The sequence below is a fragment of the Sparus aurata genome, chromosome 1, assembly GCF_900880675.1.
Source record: "Sparus aurata chromosome 1, fSpaAur1.1, whole genome shotgun sequence".
In the NCBI taxonomy this organism is placed as follows: domain Eukaryota; kingdom Metazoa; phylum Chordata; class Actinopteri; order Spariformes; family Sparidae; genus Sparus; species Sparus aurata.
Genome location: NC_044187.1, coordinates 26517451 through 26543801, shown reverse-complemented (window position 1 = coordinate 26543801; position 26351 = coordinate 26517451). Strand labels below are relative to the sequence as shown.

Below are 26351 nucleotides of genomic sequence, written 5' to 3'. Positions count from 1 at the left end.
ACAGTCAAAGACATGAAGGCCACCGACAGCACAGCTTTACTGATTTGGAATTCTTATGTTTGAAATGACGAACTATCAAAGTTGCTCTGACTTTCACTCATTAATTACTCAAATAAGCATTTAACTTTAACAACTTTATCTTCCTTTCACATTTTCATTCATTATATAAATTTTCTTTTAGAGACATTTTTGTAACCACTCAGATTATATTGCCTTCCTCAATACCTTGTGATGAAGTACAGAACAATCATCAACGACAGACCGTATATGAAATGAATCATTACTCTGTCAGCTTCATGCTCAGAAAGGAATATCACGACTCTTCATCGTGGTTAGCGAGACCAAACTCTTTAGAAACACATTTCTCAAGTCAGAAACTATAGAAATGATCCCTGAAAGTATAGTCTTAGTTTGAATGAGGGTGAAAACTGAAGGTGTTTCACAGGAGAATCATTCTCACTCAGGGTTCCTCTTTGCCTTCAAAAGTCTCCTCCAGTTGCTGCATCTCATTCTGCTATGTGGCTCTTATGGAGACTAAACATACACCAGACAGTATAGTTAAGGCTGTATTATTTCACAAAACATGATGACCAGATTCTCTTTGTCATAATTACAAAATGAAAATCGGTTGATTATCTTTTTAGGTTACTCTACAGTATTCCAGAAAACAGAGAGAAGTGTCTGCAGTAAATTTACCAAGAACCTGAACAAAGAGAATAACTTGACAATTCTTGATGATCAAGGTTTTTGTCTTTTAATCAACAAATTCATTATTACATTCTGTGAATGAGCTCTGAACCTTAGTCAACCCTTATTCTGCAATGTAACTGACTAACAATATTCTAATGAAAACAATCTGTTCTCATGGAAGCTTTGAGAGTTTTCTCAATAAGAGTATTTTTATTTTGTAAAATTCTTGCAACCACTCTGATCACAATATTTATATAAAATAACAAATCACTGATTGTCAAAGTTGCTTAATCTTTCAAGCATCAAACTATTAAGTTCTTTTAGTGAGCACTAAACCATAGTCAGCCCTCAAACAGCAATGTTGTTAACAATCAGTGTTGTCATTATTCCCATATAGTTCTTGAAAAGTAATCTCTGGATTTAAAATTCTTTGGGGAAACCACATGGACAATATCTAAACCCACAAGAGTTTTTTTTAGTTGTACAAGTTATGGTAACCACTCTGATCACATTCTCTTCCTCAGTACTCTGGGAGAAAGTACCAAACGATCATCAATGACAAAGAACATATGAGCTAAAACATTACTCTCTGTCAGCTTCACGCTCAGAAGGGAATATCACAACTCATCATCGTGGTTAGCGAGACCAAACACTTTAGAAACACATTTCTCAAGTCAGAAACTATAGAAATGATCCCTGAAAGTATAGTCTTAGTTTGAATGCTGGTGAAAACTGAAGGTGTTTCACAGGACCTTCATTCTCACTCAGGGTTCCTCTCTGCCATCATAAACCTTAACCTTTTTTTTCTCCATTATTAGCAAAACAAAGTTGTTTATGTCCCAATTTTCAATCATTACTAGACAACAAGTCCTCCAGAGGTGATCAAACAGGAAACAAAATGGATGAATTATGATGAAATCTGTTTTCAAGTAGACTAACATGGCCACTCACATGTACGCTGTTTATCTTCCTGTAATGATTAAGTTTCAATTTGGTGATTTTGGCCCAATGGCCCATTGATCATCTACTTGTTTTCTAAAACATAAGCAAAGTCTCCACCTGTTTTTTAAAACTTCCAATCCATGTTGAATGAAGAGCAACAGCTAAAACAACAGTTTGATGTCTCAGTATTTCTAGCTTTGTATTGTTTGTTATTTTTTCACAGCTGTACTTGTACCACTCTGATCATATTCCCTTCCTCAGTACTCCATAAAGAAGTACAGAACAATCATCAATGACAAAGAACACATGAACTAAACATGACTCTCTGTCAGCTTCACGCTCAGAAGGGAATATCACAACTCTTCATCGTGGTTAGCGAAACCAAACACTTTAGAAACACATTTCTCAAGTCAGAAACTATAGAAATGATCCCTGAAAGTATAGTCTTAGTTTGAATGCTGGTGAAAACTGAAGGTGTTTCACAGGACCTTCATTCTCACTCAGGGTTCCTCTCTGCCATCATAAACCTAAACATTTTTCTCTCCATTATTAGCAAAACAAAGTTGTTTATGTTTCAATTTTCAATCATTACTAGAGAACAAGTCCTTCAGAGGTGATCAGACAGGAGAGGAAGATTGATGAATTATGATGAAATCTGTTTCCAAGAACACTAATATCTACATCATAAACCTCCTCCAGTTGTTGAACCACAGCGTAACACAGCCAATCACTGAAGGCCACTGACAGCTGAGCTGTAACAGAACTGGAATTCTTACGTTTGAAATGACAAATGATCAAAGTTACTCTGTCTTTCAATCATTCATTATTTAATTCCTCAAATGACCACTAAACTTTAAACAGTTTACCTGCAATCTATCAATATTCTTGCTATACTTGTAAGCTAAATTTCTGTCACAGTCATGTGAAATTTTTGATGAGTACCTTTTTTTTTCTTTCAGAGACTTCTTGGTAACCACTCTGATCATATTCCCTTCCTCAGTACTCTGTGAGAAGATACAGAACGATCATCAATGACAAAGAACAGATGAACTAAAACATTACTTTCTGTCAGCTTCACGCTCAGAAGGGAATATCACGACTCTTCATCGTGGTTGGCGAGACCAAACACTTTAGAAACACATTTCTCAAGTCAGAAACTATAGAAATGATCCCTGAAAGTATAGTCTTAGTTTGAATGCTTTTGAAAACTGAAGGTGTTTCACAGGACGATCAATATCACTCAGGGTTGAATTAAAAAAATTTCTCTCCATGATTAGCAGAATAATATTGTGTTAAATATTCTATCATTACTAGACAACAAGTCCTTCAGAGGTGATCAGACAGGAGAGGAAGATTGATGAATTATGATGAAATCTGTTTCCAAGAACATTAATATCTACATCATAAACCTCCTCCAGTTGTTGAACCACAGCGTAACACAGCCAATCACTGAAGGCCACTGACAGCACAGCTGTAACAGAACTGGAATTCTTATGTTTGAAATGACAAGTGATCAAAGTTACTCTGTCTTTCAATCATTCATTATTTAATTCCTCAAATGAGCGCTAAACTTTAACCAGTTTACCTGCAATCTTGCAAGCTATCGATATTCTTGCTATACTTATAAGCTACATTTCTGTCACAGTCATGTAAAATTTTTAATGAGTACCTTCTTTTTTCTTTCAGAGACTTCTTGGTAACCACTCTGATCATATTCCATCCTCAGTACTCTGTGAGAAAATACGGAACGATCATCAATGACAAAGAACAGATGAACTAAAACATTACTCTCTGTCAGCTTCACGCTCAGAAGGGAATGTCACAACTCTTCATCGTGGTTAGCGAGACCAAACACTTTAGAAACACATATCTCAAGTCAGAAACTATAGAAATGATCCCTGAAAGTATAGTCTTAAGTTGAATGCTGGTGAAAACTGAAGGTGTTTCACAGGACCTTCATTCTCACTCAGGGTTCCTCTCTGCCATCATAAACCTTAACCTTTTTTTTCTCCATTATTAGCAAAACAAAGTTGTTTATGTCCCAATTTTCAATCATTACTAGACAACAAGTCCTCCAGAGGTGATCAAACAGGAAACAAAATGGATGAATTATGATGAAATCTGTTTTCAAGTAGACTAACATGGCCACTCACATGTACGCTGTTTATCTTCCTGTAATGATTAAGTTTCAATTTGGTGATTTTGGCCCAATGGCCCATTGATCATCTACTTGTTTTCTAAAACATAAGCAAAGTCTCCACCTGTTTTTTAAAACTTCCAATCCATGTTGTATGAAGAGCAACAGCTAAAACAACAGTTTGATGTCTCAGTATTTCTAGCTTTGTATTGTTTGTTATTTTTTCACAGCTGTACTTGTACCACTCTGATCATATTCCCTTCCTCAGTACTCCATAAAGAAGTACAGAACAATCATCAATGACAAAGAACACATGAACTAAACATGACTCTCTGTCAGCTTCACGCTCAGAAGGGAATATCACAACTCTTCATCGTGGTTAGCGAAACCAAACACTTTAGAAACACATTTCTCAAGTCAGAAACTATAGAAATGATCCCTGAAAGTATAGTCTTAGTTTGAATGCTGGTGAAAACTGAAGGTGTTTCACAGGACGATCGTTCTCACTCAGGGTTGAATTAAACATTTTTCTCTCCATGATTAGCAGAACAACGTTGTGTTAAATTTTCAGCCATTACAAGACAACAAGTCTTCAGAGGTGATCAGACAGGAAACAAAATGGATGAATTATGATGAAATCTGTTTCCAAGAACATTAATATCTACATCATAAACCTCCTCCAGTTGTTGAACCACAGCGTAACACAGCCAATCACTGAAGGCCACTGACAGCACAGCTGTAACAGAACTGGAATTCTTATGTTTGAAATGACAAATGATCAAAGTTACTCTGTCTTTCAATCATTCATTATTTAATTCCTCAAATGACCACTAAACTTTAAACAGTTTACCTGCAATCTATCAATATTCTTGCTATACTTGTAAGCTAAATTTCTGTCACAGTCATGTAAAATTTTTGATGAGTAACTTTTTTTTCTTTCAGAGACTTCTTGGTAACCACTCTGATCATATTCCCTTTCTCAGTACTCTGTGAGAAAATACAGAACGATCATCAATGACAAAGAACATATGAGCTAAAACATTACTCTCTGTCAGCTTCACGCTCTGAGGGAATATCACAACTCTTTATTGGGGTCAGCGAGACCAAACACTTTAGAAACACATTTCTCAAGTCAAAAACTATAGAAATTATCCCTGAAAGTATAGTCTTAGTTTGAATGAGGGTGAAAACTGAAGGTGTTTCACAGAACCTTCATTCTCACTCAGGGTTCATCGTTGCTGCCACAAAAGACCAAAAATTACAGATTTGTGAAAAGTAATCAAAATAAAAGTACATCTTCAATTGAAACTGCAACTAAAGCTGATGATTTCATGTTAACAACTTGGACATTAGATCTGCCTCATTTTATTTCACGGACAGCAATTTGTAACAGGGAGACCTTCAACACCAGACCTACTCAACAGACAACTTGAGGGTCTAATGTGATCCTCGAACAACCTCATTCCTCATTTTGTAGGCAATTCATTAATTATGTCAACAGAAAAATAATGTTTTTATCAAAAAGGATTAGCTTTTTATTTTATTTACCAGACTTTTACAGTGTCATGAATGTAAACTGGAACTGTGTTAGCCTGTCTTACTTCTTCCAGTCAGTGAGAAAATGAACCTCTTGTCTCACCAGTACTTTGAGATTTGGGTAAATGTAGTCACTGTATTTTTTTTTTACTTTCATTACTTTGTTACTTACTTAAGACTTTTCATACAAATGTTTTTTTCTATATTCCAGCACTGCCTTAATCTCTTGTCTGTACACCACGTCAGAGCTGTGCTGTCAGTGGCATGCAGCGATTGGCTGTGTTATGTTTTGTCATTTACATAAAACACATGACAGAACGAGATGCAGCAACTCGAGGAGGGTTTCAACAGAGACGAACCCTGAGTGAGAATGATTCTCCTGTGACTGACCCGATGTTGTCACCTTCTCACTAACTAAGACTATACTTTCAGGGATCATTTCTATAGTTTCTGACTTGAGAAATGTGTTTCTAAAGTGTTTGGTCTCGCTAACCATGATGATGAGTCGTGATATTTCCTTCTGAGCATGAAGCTGACAGAAAGTACTGATTCTTTTCATGTGTTCTGTCAATGATGATTGTTCTGTACTTCTTTATGGAGTACTGAGGAAGGGAATGTGATCAGAGTGGTTGAAGAACAGCTGTGAAAAGTTAACAAGCAGTATGAATGTTACTAACACTGAGACATCAAACTGTTTTAGATGGAGGTCCACACCTGATCCTTCTTGGCGCTCAGTCTGGTCATATAAAGTGCTGCTGGTGCCAGTGAACCTGGTAGCTGTAGTGTGCAAGAGCCAGAGTGACTGAGCTACAGACCACATTCTCTTTTTAAAGACACCTGTTTGAACTACATCCTGTTTCTTATATAAACACAGAGCCTTCTGATTCCCCAACATGCAAAGCCATTAAAAAACACGAGGTATGACCTAAACCTTAGAAACCATACGGAAACCTTTCCTCTCGTTTTGACTTTTTATTTGAAACACATGTTTACTGTTTGTTTGTGTCAACAGTCATTGTAGTGAGATGAGTTCCACTTCTGGGAGTTTATGAAGTTTGATTCGCTGTAAAGAAACAACAAAACACTTTAGGACTCTTCTCACGTTATTACACATAGATGATTGTTCAGCTCCTGGCTTACTGAATTCATCTTACTGCCATCTGGTACAGTCAGTTTATCTGTCAGGTATAGTTTGATGATACAACTGAGTAAGTGTGGTTACTTAGTTGGATGACTGCAAACTAAATAAGTTCTGACAATATTATTAAATGAGTTAATATTCACCTTTTAAATGAGACAAATCACAATTCCTTTTGCCCTCTGCCCTCCTCTACTCTCCACCACCTTCCTCTGCTTTTCTCTAGAAGACCAAAGGAAGATAAAGTAAGTTATACTTAAAAAATATCTGAAACCAGGTCAGCAGAGCAATTATTCATTAAATGAACTCTGAGGATACCCTTAAAGAAATGGATGTTTAGTTTCACTGTTGTCATGAGAGAGACTTCCTGTTGACCTCTGACCTCCTCTCCTCTCCTCTCTGGAAGACAAGGAGAGTTTTTGTTAAAATAGATTATTAGAACTGATGAATTATTGGCATGTATTTGTCTTGTAATATCATTAAAAAGGGAATTTACGTTTTCAATGTGAGGGTTCACACATCCTATTTCCCCCCCATCTTCTCTCCTGGACAGACAAATACAAGACAGGTTTAGTTATGTTCTAAACAGATTATTATAACTGATAATAACAATGACAATGTCAACATTTACCTTTTCACACACAGGCTTCTCTTTTTCCACCGCCTCTCCTCTCCTGAAGACAGATAGAAGACAAGGAGAGTTACTGTCAAAACAGATGAATTATGTACAGTATGTGTATTATTCTGATAATAACATTAAAGAAATTTAATGTTGAAATGTTTGAGAGAAATTCCTTTTAAATGAAAGGGCACACTTGCTTTGGCCCTCTGTCATCTCCTCCTCCTCCTCTTGCTTAAAGACAAATAGATGACGCAAGGAGTTGTAGTTAAAAAAAAAATCAAGAGAATAAATTATTTGCTAATCACTACAGGAAGTGTGAAATTAAGAAATACAGTGATACTTACATTCTCCATATAAGGGTTCAAACGTCAAATTGCACTCCCACCTCCTCTCCTCTCCTCTCCTCTCCTTCACCACCTCCTCCTCTCCTCTCCTCTCCTCTCCTCTCCTTCACCACCTCCTCTCCTCTGTCTTAAAGACAAATAAGAGACAGAGTGAATTAAAGTACTAAAGATCAGCAACAGGATCAGCAGATCATACATTTTAGACACAACAACAATAAAACAATAATATCTATCCAGAAATTGACTTTAACATAATTGTACCTTTTGTATGGGGGTTCACATCTGATATTGCCCACCCTCCCTGTCCTTTCCTTTCCTTTCCATCCTAAAAGACAGATGAAAGACAATGGTGGTTGTGTACATATCCGGTGCAGAGTCATAATTAAATACTGCAAAAAATCTGATATTAACATGTAATAATGACCTTTTGCATGAGAAGATTCACGCTCCCTGTCCTTTCTTCTTCTCTCGTCTCTTCACACATCATCGTGCAACGCAACGCAAATCGAACACGTTCAATTTAGCTGATTCAAATAAATTTAATTCAAAGAAGGTGAAAACAAGGCAACTCAAATAATTGCAAAGAAAATGCTTTCCTTGTGTCCTAACACCCCTGTAATAGGAGACGTAAACACAAGGCAACTCAAGACATTGAAAGAAAATGCCTTCCTTGTTCACCCTTTGCTTCCTACTTTGAATCTGATTTATTTGAATTGAAAACGTCAAAGGAATCAAATACAAGGCAACTCAAATAAATACAAATAAACTGCTTTCCTTGTATCATCGCTCCCCGTTAATCAAATCAAATTCTCTCAAATAAAACTCTCATTGATTGTAATTCAGTTCAATGAGAATGAAAACTAAATTGATATTTAATTTGAGGAACAGAAACGCTTACCTGAAGGCTCACCGACAGGCTCACCTTCAGGTTCTGCACTCCTCTTTAACCTTGCTGCTTTGTTGCTAGTCAACGAAAGCTGCTGGTTCTGAACCAACTTTGGCTTAGGGCCGCTCCATGGTGGCTGAAGCCTACGCGGTCCCTTAGGTAGAGGCCAAATAGATGTGAACGCCTTCTGCTGCCTGCGTGAAGTGATCCTGGCAGGATCACTTAACACAACAGAGGCTGACCGTAAAGAGGCAGAAGTGCCACGCAGAGGAGAAAATGAGCAGGAGGAAGGGCCCAAGGTAGGGCGAGAGGAGGAGCTGGAAGATGGGCCCAAGCTGGGGCGAGAGGAGGAGCTAGTAGAAGGGCCCAAGCTAGGGTGAGAGGAGGAGCTAGTAGAAGGGCCCAAGGTATGGCGAGAGGAGGAGCTAGTAGAAGGGCCCAAGGTAGGGCGAGAGAAGGAGCTGGAAGAGGGACCCAGGGTAGGGCGAGAGGAGGAGCTAGTAGAAGGGCCCAAGGAAGGGCGAGAGGAGGAGCTAGTAGAAGGGCCCAAGGTAGGGCGAGAGGAGGAGCTAGTAGAAGGGCCCAAGCTAGGGCGAGAGGAGGAGCTAGTAGAAGGGCCCAAGGTAGGGCGAGAGGAGGAGCTGGAAGAGGGGCCCAAGCTGGGGTGAGAGGAGGAGCTAGTAGAAGGGCCCAAGGTATGGCGAGAGGAGGAGCTAGTAGAAGGGCCCAAGGTAGGGCGAGAGAAGGAGCTGGAAGAGGGACCCAGGGTAGGGCGAGAGGAGGAGCTAGTAGAAGGGCCCAAGGAAGGGCGAGAGGAGGAGCTAGTAGAAGGGCCCAAGGTAGGGCGAGAGGAGGAGCTAGTAGAAGGGCCCAAGCTAGGGCGAGAGGAGGAGCTAGTAGAAGGGCCCATGGTAGGGCGAGAGGAGGAGCTGGAAGAGGGGCCCAAGCTAGGGCGAGAGGAGGAGCTAGTAGAGGGGCCCAAGCTAGGGCGAGAGGAGGAGGTGGAAGAGGGGCCCAGGGTAGGGCTACAGGAGGAACGACCTGACCTTTTTGTGGAGCCTTTGCAGGAGGCTCGTGCTGGGACCTTGAGGCGGGCGACCTCTGGCCTGATGGGCAGGGCCTCGATGAGGATAGCCTTCCTCACCATACGCTGAGCCATCTGAGAACACAACATCAAGCCCAAGAACACACCCTCTAGTCAGCACATATAAAGTCGAAGTGCACAGTAAATAGTTTACTAAACCAATTGTGACTGCATGTTATTGTCAAACACTTCAGTCAGTCAACTTGTTAAAACTAATTAGAATTACACCTGAAATAAATATTTGCAATCCGCTCAGAGTCAGTACTGACCTGACTTCTACCTTGTAAAATAAACCATAAAAACCAGTTGCTGAGTGAATACCAGCTTTTGTCTCAAAATAGCTGAACTTGTGAAAATATTACATGACTTGAATTATTAAGTAGTGTACCTGAGTCAATGTGCTATTTCAATCACTGATATCTAATCCCAGTTTGTCCTGCTAAGAGTCTGAGAGCTAACTCTTACACTCCTTCAGCAAAAAACCTTTAGAAAGTGACATTTGCACCAGACTCCATTCACCAATATGCCAATTTTAAATTCTCTCACTGACTGACAAACCTGCAGACCTCCTCCTGACCATGACTGAGCCTAAATGAATAAATGGAAATATTGAGTGTCATCAGCACTACAGGCACGTTCACCTTTTCTGGAGGAGAAGTGTCTGTCTGCAGTTGTTTCTCAGCTCTCTGCTGATGATGTCTGTGTTGGCCAGGACAACATGAAATAAAGTACTAAAATAAAGTTTGATCTATGAAGAAGTGTTTGTGTCAAACAATACATTAATCGATGCTAATTGAAATTATTGCCAATGTTAGCAATAAATGCTAGCTTAAATCAGTGACTTGTGAGGGGTTTATGGTCTAACACCTGCTAAACAACACGGGACTGAAACATTTATAAATCTCACATTTTCTTGACAAAAGCCCTCTTGTCAGTGACACTGGGCCTCGAGCCTCGAGGCTGAGATTCAAACACAATCTTCGATGGATGTTTGTTTCGTGGAGAAATCGTCGAGTTGCAGTACAAAGTTTCTGAAAACGTTTCTGGCGGTTGGAAGTCTTGCTGATGTTTTGGTCCCGACCCGAATGATGCACCTGGAGACGAACCATGGCGACCGTGGAACGTTCCGGTCCACTCTTAGAACATGGCGGCCCGTCAGCCCACATCTCACCTGGAGGATCCTGATCCAAACAATATGGTGGAGTCCCGACGATGGAGGCCAGAGATCAGGCCCATGTTAACCTGTGGGGCACTACATATCTAATACAAATGTGTCCTATAAGATGCCCTTATAACGTGAGCAGGCCTCTCTAGGCATGCAGCATGTGTAATATCTGAGCGCACAAGAAATCCTGATATCATTTATAAGTAATATTATTGTTGTTATTAATCTGCGGCTCCTCTCCTGACAAACATGTTCTGTGCATTTATTCCGGGACATTATACAGCTGCTGTAGCGCCATCGGGTGGGCTCAAGAGAGAACTGCATGTAAAGGAAAAATCATTAGACACATCGCAAAAATGTGTGTAGCCTATATCATACACACATGATGTGTTATACTGGATCTACTGTTGTGTATTGGAGTTCATTTGAGGCTTTCGGCTCAGGCTGTTGGTACCCCCGCCCATCAATCCAGCACGCCCGAGTACAATCAGCTGATTGCTGCTGGTGACGCAGATCGGGACGACACTCGGTGAAGGATGAGGATAAGTGGTAAGAAGAGGTTTGGGTCATGATCTCTGGCAGCATACAGCAGCTGACAACGCCTAGAAATTCACAGGAATGACGCGCTAGGCCGTGTCACTACTATTATTGTATAAATAAATACGCTGAATATTCTTTAATGGTGTCATTCAGAGGGGATATGTTTATTTAGCAAATCGGATGAAAAATAACGTATTGATCTACATGCAGTGACATTATGAATGTGGCTTTTGATTGCAGCAATTCCAGCAAACTCCAACTCCAGTTCTTCATGCTGACCAAAACCCTCTTGTGTTCCCAGCCCAGATGTGCAATCACAATCAGCGCCTGATGCTCTGAGCTCTGTTTGTGCAGCCATAGTGCTTGTGTTGTGTTTTGGTGTTGCACTTTTGCTCAGGTGTTGCCCTCTTTCTCCCCCTCCTCCTCGCCTGCATGTGGAGATCCACACCTGATCCTACTCTCCACTTAGTCCTGGTGATACAAAGTGCTGCTGGTGCCAGTGGGCCGGGCGGCTGCAGTGTGAAGAAGCCAGAGTGACTGAGCTACAGACCACATTGTCTTATTGAAGACACCTGTTTCTTTGTTCCAGGTGGATGGTAGATTGTTCTTGAGCAATTAAGGTCAAGGTCAAGTTTATTTCTATAGCACATTTAAGAAACACACAAAGTTGACCAAAGTGCTTCACAGGGTTGAGAATCAACAATACACAAATAAAACATCAAACAAACAGGGCACACAAAACAAATTAAGATGTGTCTGGAAATTTCCCACCATCATACTGTAACTGCTTAACATACTGTAACTGGTTCTGGTCTTTTTAGTGTCTTAATTGTCCTCTACATGAATATTTAGCATAACATTGTGTCACGAACCGGCTCAATGTTTGTGACAATGAGGGGAGACAAGTGAGGTTTTTAAGTTTCAACAAAAATGTTTATTTGTAACCTTCAGAAGGAAACTATCTACAAAAGCATGGGATGGAGAGTAGCGGCATCAGTGATGATTGCAGTGTATGGATGAGTGAAGCGTGTGGTTGTTTGTCAGAAAACACCGAGACGAACCCAGATCCTGAAAGGTGTGGAGCCTAGGAGAGAGAGCGAGACAAAGAGACCAAGCTGTTATTTGCAGCCTTGGTAGAAGCCTAGCCAAGTGTCAGCACCTGGCCGTAACGACCCTCCCTGACTGCCAGCTCCTGCAGGAGGTGATCAGCTGCATCCTGGTGAGAGCAAAAAGGGAGGGGTCGTAACAATTGGCATAAACATGTAAATGATATCGGTTCATAGGTGGTTGGCCTGTGATCAGTTACCAGCAAACAGAAGATATAAAGGGAGTTGTGGTGATGTTGTGTTCTGCCCTGCCTGATAGGAGGTCTGTGTCACATTCACTCCAAATGTTCCTGTTGAGGAGACGGAGAGGTAAAGTGAGGAGCAGACACACTGACAACTTTAACACAGCAGCCTTTAAACTCCATCTACACGTTTCTGTGGACAGTTAGGTGATGTCTCAGAGCTGCAGAAGCTCATCATCGTCAGCTGTTTTGCTCACATGTGGGCTACTTTAATTGATTCATCGAATCACAGTGTAATACAGTGAAGCTGTAAACTAACCACAGACACAGTTGAGGCTGATGAGCAGCAGGATCCTGCAGATCATCTTCTCTCTGTGAGAGGAGACAGAAGTGAAGAGTCATGTGATCACAGTCCAGTCCTCACATGTACCACAACAAACATGTGCAGTCTGTCTTTAGTCTTTACAATGCTCCTCTGGCTTTATTGTCCTGCTGTCCAACAGCTTTCATTGTGACTCAGTAAAAACTCATCAGCAGCTCCATGATTAAACAAATTAAATGGAAAAACATTAAACTAAAACAAAAGTATGAGCACAACTCAACTTTGATCTCATGTGTTACTCTGTGGTTCAACAACTGGAGGAGGTTTATGATGTAAATATTAGTGTTCTTGGAAACAGATTTCATCATAATTCATCCATTTTGTTTCCTGTCTGATCACCTCTGGAGGACTTGTTGTCTTGTAATGACTGAAAATGTACCACAACGTTGTTCTGCTAATCATGGAGAGAAAAATGTTTAATTCAACCCTGAGTGAGAACAATCGTCCTGTGAAACACCTTCAGTGTTCACCAGCATTCAAACTCAGACTATACTTTCAGGGATCATTTCAATAGTTTCTGACTTGAGAAATGTGTTTCTAAAGTGTTTGGTCTCGCTAACCACAATGAAGAGTTGTGATATTCCCTTCTGAGCATGAAGCTGACAGAGAGTCATGATTCACTTCATATCTTCTCTGTCATTGATGATTGTTCTGCTCTTCTCCATGAAGTACTGAGGAAGGGCATATGATCAGAGTGGATGAAGTACAGCTGTGAAAAGATGATAAACAGTATGAATGTTATTAATACTGAGATGTCAAACTATTGTTTTAGATGGAGGTCCACACCTGATCCGTCTTGGCGCTCAGTCTGGTCATATAAAGTGCTGCTGGTGCCAGTGAACCTGGTACTGTAGTGTGCTGTAGAGCCAGAGTGACTGAGCTACAGACCACACTCTCTTTTTGAAGATAACATAACATGTTTACATTTCATAACATCCAACAGTTGATCATTCAAATTGATTTGGAGGAACATTAATACGAACGCCTTAGGAAGTTCCGATCTTTGGATGATCTGGAAGTATTAAGATTTGAAGTAATTTTTGTTGTCCTATGATCGATTGTCTTTTCATGATCATGAGGATGACTTGACTGATGGTTCCTTGACTAGATGCGTCTGGAGGAAGATGACAAAACTGAGGCTGTAGAGCGAGAGCAGTGTGTCTTGCTCCTGAAGACCATGCTGGCATTTGATGCAGATGAGAGGATCACTCCCCATGAACTTCTCACTCATCCATTCATCACCAAAGACTACCGGTACGGCCCCGTTTACACCAAGGGAAGACGCAGCTATTTCACTGCGGTCTGGCCTCTCATTTACACAAAAACACTGTTTTTATCACAGAAAACAATTATTTATAAAAACTCCGGCCAAAGTGCATTTTTCTGCTAACACCGGTTATGTGTTGCCGTATCAGCTGGGGGAAACGGGGTTTTAGGTCCTCAAACGTCACATTATGCGCCAGAAAATGCTTAACCTCATGTGAGCGCCCTATGTTTACAGTTTCTTTGAAAGGAACAGGAAGTCATTCATGTTATTCATTGTAGTCGATTCTGAGGATTCTGATTGGCTTGCATGGCTTTATCCTTCTACCTACACTGCCGCCCATAGGTTTGGCATAGTTATAATGGCACTCGACTCGCACTCGCGTATTTCTGATGGTTGATGTAAATTGCAACTTTTTTGAAAACAATGTTGTGTGCACAATGTTATTATTGAAAACGTAGGGGGGGAGATATTTGTTTCTCTAAATACCCGGCTATGTGTAAATGTGGCCAAAGTGTGTGTGTGTGTGTGTGTGTGTGTGTGTGTTTGTGAAGAATCTTCAAGAAACTGTAGAACAATAACAAGATAATTCTGTGTGTGTATGTTTTCATGTTTAGTGTCCAGACTGATGGGGTCAAGACATCAAGAAGCTTCACTTCTTTAAGTGAGGACTTTGAATGTGAGCCACGAGTCACTCCTCTGAAGGATGCAGAAAGAAATAACATCCTTCCAGACGACTGCATCTCCTGAAATTCTCCCATCAGGTGTGATCCTGGATCGACCTGCGACAGCCGAGAACAAAACGCTGCTGGAAGATCAGGAGATTTCAATTAGGTAAGCTGATGAAAAATAGTGTCACAATCTGTTGCCTTTATCTTTCACTTGCTTCCTAATCAAATCCACACGATAGCTGGATTAAGATCTTTATTACAGGAGGAAGTTAATGATCGTACCGATTTGGTCCTCAAAGCCACCAGAATCAAGGAAAATGAAGAGTTCCTTGTTGCAGCTTTGAGATGCAATGACATTAACATGAATAACACTCTAACCTTTTCTTTTGTGTGTTTAGTTTTCAGTCTGGACTGAACAAGATGTCAGAGTCCTAAATGATCAACACAGTAACCAAAGTAACAAGTTTTTGGGCTTAACCCCATGTGGTAAGTAACAGTCACCTCTACTTGTGTCTGAATTGTTGTGAAGTACAGCTAAGGTTTTTAATGTCCTCTGATTTTCAGAAGACACAAGGATAAAGAAGAAGACGAAGAAGAAAAAGACGCATCTTCTCTTGGTTGAGGAAGACTTCAGGCTGCGTTGATGAGGATTAGGGATGGTCAAGTGAAGTGTAGGGTTTCTTTAGTATGGTCTTCTGGGCCTCTAGAGAGTTGTGCAATCAAAATCCTTTTAGGTTCAGTGGTCAATTTTGGCATTGTGGCTTCACAGCAGAAGGCACTGGCTTTTCCCGGGCCTCTTTCTGTCTGTGTAAAGCCGCTCATTGGCCCTATGTCTGCGTGGGTTTCCTCTAGCACTCAATAAACAATTAGATTGGAGACTTCTTTGCAACCACTCGGATCATATTCTCCTCTTCAGTAAAGAACAGTCATCAATGACAGAACACATGAACTGAATCATTACTCTCTGTCAGTTTCATGCTCAGAAGGGAATATCACGACTCATCATCGTGGTTAGCGAGACCAAACACTTCAAACACATTTCTCAAATCAGAAACTATAGAAATTATCCCTGAAAGTATAGTCTTAGTTTGAATGACGGTGAAAACTGAAGTTGTTTCACAGGACGATCATTCTCACTCAGGGTTCCTCCATGCTGTCTAAAATCTCCTCCAGTTGGTTTCAAAAAAGAATTTCACTATAGAATTTCAGAAACAAAGAGAAATGTCTACAGTAAATTTGCCAGAACCTCAACAAAGAGAATAACTTGACAATTCTTGATTATCAAGGTTTCTGTCTTTTGATCAACAAATTCATTATTACATTCTGTGAATGAGCTCTAAACTTTAGTCAACCCTTAATCTGCGATGTAACTGACTACCAACATTCTCATACAACCAATCCAATCTGTTCTCAGAAGTTTTGAGATTGTTCTCAAGTGTTTTCTTTTACTAGTACAAATTCATGCAACCACTCTGATCATATTCTCTTCCTCAGTACTCCATAAAGAAGTACAGAACAATCATCAATGACAAAGAACATATGAACTGAATCAATACGCTCTGTGAGCTTCACGCTCAGAAGGGAATATCACAACTCATCATCGTGGTTAGCGAGACCAAACACTTTAGAAACACATTTCTCAAGTCAGAAACTATAGAAATGATCCCTGAAAGTATAGTCTTAGTTTGAATGCTGGTGACAACAGAGGGTCATTCACAGAACCTTCATTCTCACTCAGGGTTCATCGTTGCTGCCACAAAAGACCAAAAATTACAGATTTGTGAAAAGTAATCAAAATAAAAGTACATCTTCAATTGAAACTGCAACTAAAGCTGATGATTTCATGTTAACAACTTGGACATTAGATCTGCCTCATTTTATTTCACGGACAGCAATTTGTAACAGGGAGACCTTCAACACCAGACCTACTCAACAGACAACTTGAGGCTCTAATGTGGTCCTCGAACAACCTCATTCCTCATTTTGTAGGCAATTCATTAATTATGTCAACAGAAAAATAATGTTTTTATCAAAAAGGATTAGCTTTTTATTTTATTTACCAGACTTTTACAGTGTCATGAATGTAAACTGGAACTGTGTTAGCCTGTCTTACTTCTTCCAGTCAGTGAGAAAATGAACCTCTTGTCTCACCAGTATTTTGAGATTTGGGTAAATGTAGTCACTGTATTTTTTTTTACTTTCATTACTTTGTTACTTACTTAAGAATTTTCATACAAATGTTTTTTTTCTTTATTTCAGCACTGCCTTAATCTCTTGTCTGTACACCACGTCAGAGCTGTGCTGTCAGTGGCATGCAGTGATTGGCTGTGTTATGTTGTGTCATTTACATAAAACCACATGACAGAACGAGATGCAGCAACTGGAGGAGGGTTTCAACAGAGACGAACCCTGAGTGAGAATGATTCTCCTGTGACTGAACCGATGTTGTCACCTTCTCACTAACTAAGACTATACTTTCAGGGATCATTTCTATAGTTTCTGACTTGAGAAATGTGTTTGTTCTTGCTAACCATGATGATGAGTCGTGATATTTCCTTCTGAGCATGAAACTGACAGAGTAATGTTTTAATTCATGTCTTCTGTCATTGATGATTGTTCTGTACTTCTTTATGGAGTACTGAAGAAGGGAATATGATCAGAGTGGTGGTGAGGTTGTACAGGAGAATTAAAGTGCTTGTCTCTTACTATAAAATCTGTAAGTTTTTAACAGTTAGTCGTAAAAACCTTTACTAGTTGAGGGCCAAATAAGGCTTTTTAAGAAGGAATTCCCTGATTGAAACAAGAATAATTTTGATATGGTGGTTGTAGGCGAAAGGCTGTACTTTAACATTTCCTGTGTTTGACCTGTTAAGCTCAGAATTTAAATATGTTGTACTTATGTTTTTTTTCTCCACTTTTTTTCACACTGTAAAGAAAAGACTATATATACATTAGAAGTAGATGGTCAGTCTGGTAAATTTCTTCTGCTTGGATGGCCCGAGTGTTACCTTTTTAATAAAAAAAGAGTATTTTTCCTGCTTAGCAGCAGACATAACTAATGAATTGCCTACAAAATGAGGAATGAGGTTGTTCGAGGACCACATTAGACCCTCAAGTTGTCTGTTGAGTAGGTCTGGTGTTGAAGGTCTCCCTGTTACAAATTGCTGTCTGTGAAATAAAATGAGGCAGATCTAATGTCCAAGTTGTTAACATGAAATCATCAGCTTTAGTTGCAGTTTCAATTGAAGATGTAGTTTTTTTTTGGATAACTTTTCATGAATCTGTCATTTTTGGTCTTTTATGGCAGCAAAGATGAACCCTAAGTGAGAATGAAGGTTCTGTGAAACACCTTCAGTGTTCACCATCATTCAAACTAAGACTATACTTTCAGGGATCATTTCTATAGTTTATGACTTGAGAAATGTGTTTCTAAAGAGTTTGGTCTCGCTAACCACGATGAAGAGTCGTGATATTCCCTTCTGAGCGTGAAGCTGACAGAGAGTAATGATTCAATTCATCTGTTCTTTGCCATTGATGATTGTTCTGTACTTCCTCATGGAGTACTGAGGAAGGGAATATGATCAGAGTGGTTGCAAGAGTTTGTACTAGTAAAAGAAAAAAACTTAAGAACAATCTCAACACCTTTATGAGAACAGATTAGTTGTACGAGAATGTTGGTAGTCAGTTACATCGCAGATTAAGGGTTGACTAAAGTTTAGAGCTCATTCACAGAATGTAATAATGAATTTGTTGATTTAAAGACAGAAACCTTGATAATCAAGAATTGTCAAGTTATTCTCTTTGTTCAGGTTCTTGCAAATTTACTGTAGACACTTCTCTTTGTTTCTGAAACTAGTGCAGTGCCCGTAAGAAAAGTGTATTCCTATAAAAAAGTAGGAGGTTAGGCAGCTTCTTCATGGATGGCCAAATGAGGCTGTGTTTGAAGGTGGGACGTCAGGGATATTTAGGTTTGTTGATAAATCCGATATTCCAGGGTATAATTGGCCGTTTTTGACTATTTTTGATTTTGCCATTATATTTCATCTTAAAAGCTATTTACTTGGTGTCCTTATTTTCAGCACAACCTCACATGTGTGACTGTACAGTTATTTTTTTATTTTGACATACTGTATTAACACAATGGACCTAAAATCACAAAAAAAAACCATAAAATCCGAGTAGAAAAAGTTACATTTTTTTACTGTGAAAACCACAAATATGTTTAACAACCCTTTTTTTTTTTTTTTTTTTACTTATAATGCAAATATAAATTGTTGTTTGCCAAATTTGTGCATACACTTTAAACATTTACGAAGTTATATGCAACTATTTACATTTAAATGCAGGCAATGCTCAGGTCTGCCTGAGCTCCTTCCAGCTGAATAAATAGCTGGACTGCCTGCTCCACATTCAGCTTCTCCTCATTATTCTGACTCATTAAACAAAAAACCGACTCCACTACACACTAAACACACTACACCAAACACTACATAATACACTAACTATACACTCCAAACACGCTAAATGTCACAAATCTCTCAACTCTCAATATTGCTGTCTATACACCGACCGTCGTTGCCTGTAAATCACCCGCCTACGTCCCTCCCACAACTTCCTGTTCCTCAACAACCAAACTTGCTGCTTGGACACTTTTGTGACAAAAGCCTGTTTTTACCGTTTCTTCCTGCACCAGACACAAAGCAAACGTGACGGCAATGTTCGCGGAAAAGCGTGGCGGACATTATTTACCCTAGGTCCGGTTTTGGACGTGCCGATGCGTCCGGTCCATCGCCTCGGGAGTCGGGCCGTGTAGGTGAACATCCACAGATTCCGATTCCACTTTGTTGTCCGTGCGTCTCCGGATCTCCTCAGACCCGAACAGACTCGGTCCGGACTCGTTTAATCTCATTAATCCACAACAGTCAGTTTAGATGCACAGAACAGAACAACGGGACCTAACCGCCGGCAAAATCCCGGTCCAGCTCGCACCGCTGCATGTATAAATCCGCTCGTTTCTTCAGGTATGTCATGGGCTTGAGCTCTGCAGTGATTGGCTCTGGTGCGCACGTGACTGTGGTGGCTCCGGTGGACTATGCTCGGCGGAATTTGTAAAGCATTTATGAAATAATGTATTCACGATATCATTGCAGTCCAAGCAAATGCTTAGATGCACACCACTGAACCACGCAGCAGCCATGTTGAAAGTCTCAGGTCAGTGTGATCCTTATCCGCAGAGATATTTGACTAAGAGAAACACAGACAGACAGAGATTCCTTGCTTTTATAGAGAGATTCTATAGTGAAATTCTTTTTGGAAATCAACTGGAGGAGATTTTTGACAACATAGAGGGACCCTGACTGAGAATGATCGTCCTGTGAAACACCTTCAGTTTTCACCATCATTCAAACTAAGACTATACTTTCAGGGATCATTTCTATAGTTTCTGACTTGAGAAATGTGTTTCTAAAGTGTTTGGTCTCGCCAACCATGAAGAACAGTCATGATATTCCCTTCTGAGCTTCTTCCTTATGTCTTCTGAAAATCAGAGGACATTAAAAACCTAAGCCGTACTTCACAACAATTCAGACACAAGTAGAGGTGACTGTTACTTACCACATGGGGTTAAGCCCGAAGACTTTGTGTTACTTCCGTTACCGTGTTGCTCATTGAAGACTCTGACATCTTGTTCAGTCCAGACTGAAAACTAAATACACAAAAGAAAAGGTTAGAGTGTTATTCATGTTAATATCATTGCATCTCAAAGCTGCAACGAGGAACTCTTCATTTTCCTTGATTCTGGTGGCTTTTGAGGACCAAATCGGTACGATCATTAACTTCCTCCTGTAATAAAGATCTTAATCCAGCTATCGTGTGGATTTGATTAGGAAGCGAGTGAAAGATAAAGGCAACAGATTGTTATACTATTTTTCATCAGCTTACTAAACTCGAATCTCCTGATCTTCTAGCAGCGTTTTGTTCTCGGCTGTCGCAGGTCGATCCAGGATCACACCTGATGGGAGAATTTCAGGAGATGCAGTCGTCTGGAAGGATGCTATTGCTTCCTTCATCCTTCAGAGGAGCGACAGGAGGCTCACATTCAAAGTCCTCAATGCAAACAAATAATAAAATACTTTATAAACCATTTATTAATCATTTACAAAGTTTCATAAACATCAGTTGCAATGTTACAATAATCAATTGCTCAGTAAATGCTTTATAAAAACATTTCATTGTTGACAATGAATTAACTGTTAACTAAAGTTATATTAACTGTCATTTGACCATTTGTGGTTATTATAAAGTATGTCCCTTAAGTTTGGTATCTGCTGTTTTTTCTTTCTTTTCCTTTTCTGTGAAGCACTTTGTAAAGTTGTTTGGAAAGGGACGAAGATCAATAGTGTTTTATCATTGATTTTATTATTATAATATAGTATTTAATTTTTTATTGTTAGTGCTGTACGATTTTGTATTCTTCATGTTCTGTTATTCTTACTACTCATATTTTATTGCTGTCTTGGATTGCATTAGTTTTTAATCCATTTTTTAAAAACATATGTTTTTTAATTCACTTTATCTCTTGTTGAGCACTTTCAATTAATTTTGATATGTTTTAAAGGTGCTATATGACTAAAGTTTGTTTGATTCGTTATCAGTATTACTCTTGTTTGATAGAAGTATCTCATAGTATAATCTTACAACGAGTCTTCTCTTACAGATGAAATTGAGTGAAGGTAGGCATCTTCCTCTACACACCGAATAAGGAACTTGATGTACTCGTTGAGTTTCCAGTTTCCAGCCATCGTCTTTTCTGTTGTAAATTTTACCCGTTTATGGCTGCCACCTGATTTTTTAAATCCCCCGGCTGGAGGTTGACCACGTAATACGTCAGGAGCATGACACGCCCCCATCGACCCCGCCGGATTATCCAATCAGAGAGGTAGGCTTGCCTCTGACACCTGTTAGAAGTCATTTGCGTTGGTCACCACTAGATGGCACCATTGTTGCTTCCTGAGTTGTCCACATACTTTTGTTAGTTAGAAACTTTGTTTCTTAGTTTGAATGCTGGTGAAAACTGAAGGTGTTTCACAGGACGATCATTCTCACTCAGGGTTGAATTAAACATTTTTCTCTCCATAATTAGCAGAACAACGTTGTGTTCAATCTTCTATCATTACAAGACAACAAGTCCTCCAGAGGTGATCAGACAGGAAACAAAATGGATGAATTATGATAAAATCTGTTTCCAAGAACACTAATACTAACACCATAAACCTCCTCCAGTTGTTGAACCACAGCGTAACGCAGCCAATCACTGAAGGCCACTGACAGCTGAGCTGTAACAGAACTGGAATTCTTATGTTTGAAATGACAAATGATCAAAGTTACTCTGTCTTTCAATCATTCATTATTTAACTCCTCAAATGAGCGCTAAACTTTAACCATCACCTTTACTACAATCTTGTTAGCTACCAGTATTGTTAGTTGTGAACTCAATTCCAAACCTTTTTTTTTCTTTTGACAGATTTTTGCAACCACTCTGATCATATTCCCTTCTTCAGTATTCTATGAGGAAGTACAGAACAATCATCAATGACAGAAGACATGAACGAAATCATTACTTTCTGTCAGCTTCACGCTCACAAAGGAATATCACGACTCATCATCGCGGTTAGCGAGACCAAACAATTTAGAAACACATTTCTCAAGTCAGAAACTATAGAAATGATCCCTGAAAGTATAGTCTTAGTTAGTGAGAAGGTGACAACATCGGGTCATTCACAGGAGAATCATTCTCACTCAGGGTTCGTCTCTGTTGAAACCCTCCTCCAGTTGCTGCATCTCGTTCTGTCATGTGGTTTTATGTAAATGACACAACATAACACAGCCAATCGCTGCATGCCACTGACAGCACAGCTCTGACGTGGTGTACAGACAAGAGATTAAGGCAGTGCTGAAATAAAGAAAAAAAACATTTGTTTGAAAAGTCTTAAGTAAGTAACAAAGTAATGAAAGTAAAAAAAAAATACAGTGACTACATTTACCCAAATCTTAAAGTACTGGTGAGACAAGAGGTTCATTTTTCTCACTGACTGGAAGAAGTAAGACAGGCTAACACAGTTCCAGTTTACATTCATGACACTGTAAAAGTCTGGTAAATAAAATAAAAAGCTAATCCTTTTTGATAAAAAGATTATTTTTCTGTTGACATAACTAATGAATTGTCTACAAAATGAGGAATGAGGTTGTTCGAGGACCACATTAGACCCTCAAGTTGTCTGTTGAGTAGGTCTGGTGTTGAAGGTCTCCCTGTTACAAATTGCTGTCTGTGAAATAAAATGAGGCAGATCTAATGTCCAAGTTGTTAACATGAAATCATCAGCTTTAGTTGCAGTTTCAATTGAAGATGTAGTTTTTTTTTGATAACTTTTCATGAATCTGTCATTTTTGGTCTTTTGTGGCAGCAAAGATGAACCCTGAGTGAGAATGAAGGTTCTGTGAAACACCTTCAGTTTTCACCCTCATTCAAACTAAGACTATACTTTCAGGGATCATTTCTATAGTTTCTGACTTGAGAAATGTGTTTCTAAAGGGTTTGGTCTCGCTAACCACGATGATGAGTCGTGATATTCCCTTCTGAGTGTGAAGCTGACAGAGAGTAATGTTTTAGTTCATCTGTTCTTTGTCATTGATGATTGTTCTGTACTTCTTTATGGAGTACTGAGGAAGGGAATATGATCAGAGTGGTAAAAGTACAGCTGTGAAAAGATAAACAATACAAAGCTAGAAATACTGAGACATCAAACTGTTGTTTTAGCTGTTGCTCTTCATACAACATGCGTTGGAAAAAAAACAGGTGAAGACTTTGCTTATGTTTCAGAAAACAAGTAGATGATCAATGGGTTAGTGGGCCAAAATCACCAAATTGAAACTTAATCATTACAGGAAGATAAACAGTGTACATGTGAGTGGCCATGTTAGTCTATTTGAAAACAGATTTCATCATAATTCATCCATTTTGTTTCCTGTTTGATCACCTCTAGAGGATTTGTTGTCTAGTAATGATAGAAGATTTAACACAATATTATTCTGCTAATCATGGAGAGAAAAATGTTTAATTCAACCCTGAGTGAGAATGATTGTCCTGTGAAACACCTTCAGTTTTCACCGTCATTCAAAGTAAGACTATACTTTCAGGGATCATTTCGATAGTTTCTGACTTGAGAAATGTGTTTGTAAAATGTTTAGTCTCACTAACCATGACAATGATTTGAGTTTTTCTCTTCTGAGCATGAAGCTGATAAAGAGTAATCATATGTTCTGTCATTGATGATTATTCTGTACTTTACCATAGAGTACTGAGGAAGAGAATATGATCAGAGTGGTTACACTGTGTCTAACAGAACAACTAGTCTGAAACTATAGAAATGATCCCTGAAAGTATGGTCTTAGTTTGAACTCAGGTAGAAGCACAAGATGATTCACAGGAGAACCATTTCACTCACGGCCCCTCTCTGTTCAACCTTCCTCCATTTACAGCATCTCATCCAGCCATGTGGTTTTATGTAAATGACACAGCATAGCACCGCCAATCACAGCATGCCACTGACAGCACAGCTGTGACACTGTAAAGACAAAAGATTAAGGCAGTACTGAGATAAAGAAAAAAATTAATAAGCTTTAGGTAAGAGAAAAAAGTTAAAAGTTAAAGTGAAAACATACATTTAGTCAAAGTACTGGTAAGACAAGAAGTCAATTTCTCTCACTGACTGGAGAAGTAAGACAGGTTAACACAGTCCCAGTTTACATGACAATACACAAATTGATATTTATCTAATTCATATTAACTGATGTGTTTTGAATCATCCTTATGGAGGAATGTTTATGAGGGTAGCATTAAGCAATGTTTGGCTGCTATGAGGCAAGAGTATAATATACACTTGACACACATTGTAGGCGGCATTGTTTCGTAAAGCACAATTTCTAATTATCAGACCTGCTACTGGATTATTTATTTCATTTGTAGGTCTCATATTTCAAGTGAAGTTAACATTTACTGTAGCACAATTCAAATAATTGTGGATGTTTTTAACTCAATGCATGACATTTCCAAATCGACTTAATCAACTAGATCTTCTACTGTGAGACATCACTATTTTTAAGCCCAACTGTTAGCAGTTCTTTTAGACAGGTTCACATCACAAATCCTTGTCATTGTTTTTTTGACACATATATAACCACTCTGCTCATATTCCTTTCCTCAGTACTCCATAAAGAAGTACAGAACGATCATCAATGACAGAAAGCTTATGAACTGAATCATTACTCTCCATCCGCTTCACGCTCAGAAAGGAATATCACGACTCATCATCGTGGTTAGCGAGACCAAACACTTTAGAAGCACATTTCTCAAGTTAGAAACTATAGAAATGATCCCTGAAAGTATAGTCTTAGTTTGAAAGAGGGTGAAAACACGAAGTCATTCACAGAACGATCATTCTCTGTCAGGGTTCATCGTTGCCGCCACACACGGCTAAAATAACCGATGAATGAGGAGTAAACACATTTTAATTTGTAGCACAGCCATGAAATGTGACTTTAGTCTCAACTGCTGCTAAATGGTGTTTTATTGTTAGCGTTCCATTTCAGAACACCCACAATGCTTTGCGAAGTGAGCCACACACGACCATCCATGTTTTGTCATATTTGTTGATGTTTATGTAAAACATAACTTTGACAATAGATCGGACTGCTCGGTCAAGAAACAATATGAGAGACGGTAAGACGTTTGACGTTATTAAGTGTGGATTTACACCGTTTACACGAGATATGCTCAACGGTGCGTCGGAATTTATGTTCCTGACAGACACCTGGCAAACAAAACAGTTCCGTTTACAACGACAACCCTAGACCCGGCTCGTTGTGCGGATATTAATTTAGCGATATATAATCTCAATTTAGACAACATTCACGCATAAAGAAGAGTTATATGAAAGCGTACATCTGTCGTCACATTGCGCTGAAAATCACGCGAACCCGTCGGTCACTTCTGCCGTAACATAGCGACCCAGTGTTCAGGCACACAGTTTTCTCTATGGTTGTAACCAGCAGTGTGGTCGGTACGACACACGGGGGCGCTGTTAAGGCGGCATTAAGGCAACTTCAGCTCAAACTTGTCAAGAGCTACTAACATTCACAATAGAAAATAACCCACGGTCAAAATGGGCATTAAGTTATAACTTTGTTTTTATCACTAAAAATGCTACTTCACAATTTGCTAGCAAAACCTTCTGTTACTTCTAGTATTAGCTAGCTAATGTTTCCTACCACAGGTGTCTCACTCACGGAAGCGGCCAGGTAACCATAAACTTTGTATCGGTTACAATACTTTGACTCATTTACTTAAAAACTGATTAAAATGTATTAAATGCTTACTACAGGTGAGAAAAAACAGTCCTGGTCTGGTGATAATAACCCCATAATCTACGGTGCCTCATAACGCGAAGTTAGCTTAAACGCTAGCGTATTTATTAGGTAAGTTAAGTCGCCATTTTCATCCACAGCGCTGTTGTGTCAACTACATGACCTTTTTCTCGACACTCCAATGCTGCCAACACTTCTAAAATCAACTCACCAATGTTGAAGCCGATGGCCCGAGGCACCC

General features: G+C 39.4%; 1 protein-coding gene, 2 long non-coding RNA genes, 14 other non-coding genes and 5 pseudogenes across 21 annotated transcripts; 8 read left to right on the top strand and 14 right to left on the bottom strand.

Moving 5' to 3' along the window:
• Positions 1-194: 194 nt before the first annotated feature.
• On the bottom strand, positions 195-408 carry LOC115593264 (small nucleolar RNA U3). Its single transcript, XR_003986276.1, has one exon. It is a non-coding gene; the product is annotated as a small nucleolar RNA U3 (small nucleolar RNA).
• A 778-nt stretch (positions 409-1186) lies between these two features.
• On the bottom strand, positions 1187-1402 carry LOC115593236 (small nucleolar RNA U3). The gene has a single exon (XR_003986270.1). It is a non-coding gene; the product is annotated as a small nucleolar RNA U3 (small nucleolar RNA).
• A 463-nt stretch (positions 1403-1865) lies between these two features.
• Positions 1866-2080, bottom strand: LOC115593353 (small nucleolar RNA U3). The gene has a single exon (XR_003986297.1). It is a non-coding gene; the product is annotated as a small nucleolar RNA U3 (small nucleolar RNA).
• Positions 2081-2604: 524 nt separating this feature from the next.
• On the bottom strand, positions 2605-2820 carry LOC115593241 (small nucleolar RNA U3). The gene has a single exon (XR_003986271.1). It is a non-coding gene; the product is annotated as a small nucleolar RNA U3 (small nucleolar RNA).
• A 511-nt stretch (positions 2821-3331) lies between these two features.
• Positions 3332-3546, bottom strand: LOC115593265 (small nucleolar RNA U3). Its single transcript, XR_003986277.1, has one exon. It is a non-coding gene; the product is annotated as a small nucleolar RNA U3 (small nucleolar RNA).
• A 463-nt stretch (positions 3547-4009) lies between these two features.
• LOC115593288 (small nucleolar RNA U3) lies at positions 4010-4224 on the bottom strand. The gene has a single exon (XR_003986285.1). It is a non-coding gene; the product is annotated as a small nucleolar RNA U3 (small nucleolar RNA).
• A 500-nt stretch (positions 4225-4724) lies between these two features.
• On the bottom strand, positions 4725-4939 carry LOC115593298 (small nucleolar RNA U3). The gene has a single exon (XR_003986286.1). It is a non-coding gene; the product is annotated as a small nucleolar RNA U3 (small nucleolar RNA).
• Positions 4940-5721: 782 nt separating this feature from the next.
• Positions 5722-5935, top strand: LOC115593252 (small nucleolar RNA U3). Its single transcript, XR_003986274.1, has one exon. It is a non-coding gene; the product is annotated as a small nucleolar RNA U3 (small nucleolar RNA).
• A 327-nt stretch (positions 5936-6262) lies between these two features.
• On the bottom strand, positions 6263-7245 carry LOC115587043 (uncharacterized). Of its 2 annotated transcripts, XR_003984960.1 has the most exons (6): positions 7075-7245; positions 6940-6988; positions 6762-6842; positions 6590-6665; positions 6446-6483; positions 6263-6368 (listed from the first exon to the last, which is right to left on the bottom strand). It is a non-coding gene; the product is annotated as an uncharacterized LOC115587043 (long non-coding RNA). The 2 variants fall into 2 exon arrangements; XR_003984958.1 differs by lacking the exon at positions 6446-6483 and having other exon boundaries at positions 7075-7239.
• Positions 7246-8098: 853 nt separating this feature from the next.
• Positions 8099-10622, bottom strand: LOC115586596 (putative protein TPRXL). 4 transcript variants are annotated; one of them, XM_030425786.1, is made up of 3 exons: positions 10287-10622; positions 10021-10088; positions 8099-9454 (listed from the first exon to the last, which is right to left on the bottom strand). In XM_030425786.1, exons 1-3 carry the CDS (start codon positions 10543-10545, stop codon positions 8282-8284), a joined length of 1500 nt encoding a protein of 499 aa, XP_030281646.1. In that variant the 5' UTR covers positions 10546-10622; the 3' UTR covers positions 8099-8281. The 4 variants fall into 4 exon arrangements, with proteins under 4 accessions (XP_030281646.1, XP_030281823.1, XP_030281736.1 ...); XM_030425963.1 differs by having other exon boundaries at positions 10021-10110; positions 10287-10619; XM_030425876.1 differs by having other exon boundaries at positions 10021-10078; positions 10287-10618.
• Positions 10623-13237: 2615 nt separating this feature from the next.
• LOC115593285 (small nucleolar RNA U3) lies at positions 13238-13453 on the top strand. Its single transcript, XR_003986284.1, has one exon. It is a non-coding gene; the product is annotated as a small nucleolar RNA U3 (small nucleolar RNA).
• Positions 13454-14712: 1259 nt separating this feature from the next.
• On the top strand, positions 14713-15635 carry LOC115587104 (uncharacterized). Its single transcript, XR_003984974.1, has 3 exons — positions 14713-14852; positions 15088-15175; positions 15254-15635. It is a non-coding gene; the product is annotated as an uncharacterized LOC115587104 (long non-coding RNA).
• Positions 15578-15774, bottom strand: LOC115593293 (uncharacterized; annotated as a pseudogene).
• A 381-nt stretch (positions 15775-16155) lies between these two features.
• Positions 16156-16371, bottom strand: LOC115593244 (small nucleolar RNA U3). Its single transcript, XR_003986273.1, has one exon. It is a non-coding gene; the product is annotated as a small nucleolar RNA U3 (small nucleolar RNA).
• A 783-nt stretch (positions 16372-17154) lies between these two features.
• On the top strand, positions 17155-17355 carry LOC115593280 (uncharacterized; annotated as a pseudogene).
• A 709-nt stretch (positions 17356-18064) lies between these two features.
• Positions 18065-18280, top strand: LOC115593232 (small nucleolar RNA U3). The gene has a single exon (XR_003986269.1). It is a non-coding gene; the product is annotated as a small nucleolar RNA U3 (small nucleolar RNA).
• A 1818-nt stretch (positions 18281-20098) lies between these two features.
• Positions 20099-20229, top strand: LOC115593309 (uncharacterized; annotated as a pseudogene).
• A 1991-nt stretch (positions 20230-22220) lies between these two features.
• Positions 22221-22434, bottom strand: LOC115593272 (small nucleolar RNA U3). Its single transcript, XR_003986279.1, has one exon. It is a non-coding gene; the product is annotated as a small nucleolar RNA U3 (small nucleolar RNA).
• Positions 22435-23219: 785 nt separating this feature from the next.
• LOC115593378 (small nucleolar RNA U3) lies at positions 23220-23435 on the top strand. Its single transcript, XR_003986308.1, has one exon. It is a non-coding gene; the product is annotated as a small nucleolar RNA U3 (small nucleolar RNA).
• Positions 23436-23868: 433 nt separating this feature from the next.
• On the top strand, positions 23869-24073 carry LOC115593303 (uncharacterized; annotated as a pseudogene).
• LOC115593314 (uncharacterized) lies at positions 24035-24137 on the bottom strand (annotated as a pseudogene).
• Positions 24138-24923: 786 nt separating this feature from the next.
• On the bottom strand, positions 24924-25139 carry LOC115593372 (small nucleolar RNA U3). The gene has a single exon (XR_003986301.1). It is a non-coding gene; the product is annotated as a small nucleolar RNA U3 (small nucleolar RNA).
• Between the last annotated feature and the right edge of the window lie 1212 nt (positions 25140-26351).